Source organism: Onychostruthus taczanowskii, unplaced genomic scaffold, assembly GCF_017590055.1.
Source record: "Onychostruthus taczanowskii isolate IOZ18803 unplaced genomic scaffold, ASM1759005v1 scaffold946, whole genome shotgun sequence".
In the NCBI taxonomy this organism is placed as follows: Eukaryota; Metazoa; Chordata; class Aves; order Passeriformes; family Passeridae; genus Onychostruthus; species Onychostruthus taczanowskii.
In genome coordinates, this window is record NW_024507502.1 from 1730 (window position 1) to 2503 (window position 774).

The window sequence follows — 774 nt, forward strand, 5'->3', positions numbered from 1 at the left end:
GGTTTCTCTCTGTTCCCTTTCCCTTTACAAATTGAATAGCTCCTTCAGGAAACAGTTGTAAAACCACAGATATAAGCACTTGTAAAACCACAGATAGAAGCAGATTTTTCTTAGTCTTCTCCCTTCATTCACTGGCATTTCCCCCATGGTCCTGATTAGGCTTTTGAGGATTTCATGAGGAGAAGGGAGAAGAAGAAGGGAAGAAGGTGAAGAGAAGAAAAAGAAGGATGCATTGGGAAAGATCCAGGGCTTACCGAGGAGCTGTCCCAGGAAGACGGTGAGGATGAGATTTGCGAGGTGCATGCCGAGAGCAAGCTGCGTGTTTGCTGAGTGGGGAAGAGGCAGAAAGCGCGTCCCAGCGCCGGGAGAACAGAGCTGCCGGAAACGACTCTGGGCGGCAGCAAAGGAAGCAGCGGCGGGAGCAGGCAGAGCAATGAGCTGTCCTTGCAGTGCCCGCAATGCTCCTTGTGCGTTTCTGGCTCCTCCAGCAGCAGCCCCCGAGGCTCCCTCAGCCATTGGCACTGTGAGCATTCCGAGCCCCTGGGGCCTGAGTGATGGGAAGGGGCTGATCCCGCTCAGCTCGCAGTGGAGTCCTCACCTCCGCAGCTGCAATGGCCAGCCCTGCTGCACACCCAGGCTGGGCATCTGGGAGCTCAGGGGCTTCATCCCCACTGAGGTTTCTCACCTTCCCGAGGTATCCTCAGCTCTGTGGGGTCAATGCTAATCTCCAAGTCCACAATGCTTTTGGAGAGCTCCAAGGCTGGAGACTGTACA

The 774-nt window shown here is 55.0% G+C and overlaps 1 gene segment (V, D, J or C); it reads right to left on the reverse strand.

The window, feature by feature from the left end:
* The window catches only part of LOC121347833, a gene marked incomplete at its 3' end in the record, with an annotated part of 1376 nt that extends 1031 nt beyond the window's left edge, over window positions 1-345 (reverse strand). Inside the window, 1 exon segment of the V gene segment in view lies at window positions 255-345. Coding sequence covers window positions 255-303 — 49 coding nt within the window.
* Window positions 346-774: the final 429 nt, after the last annotated feature.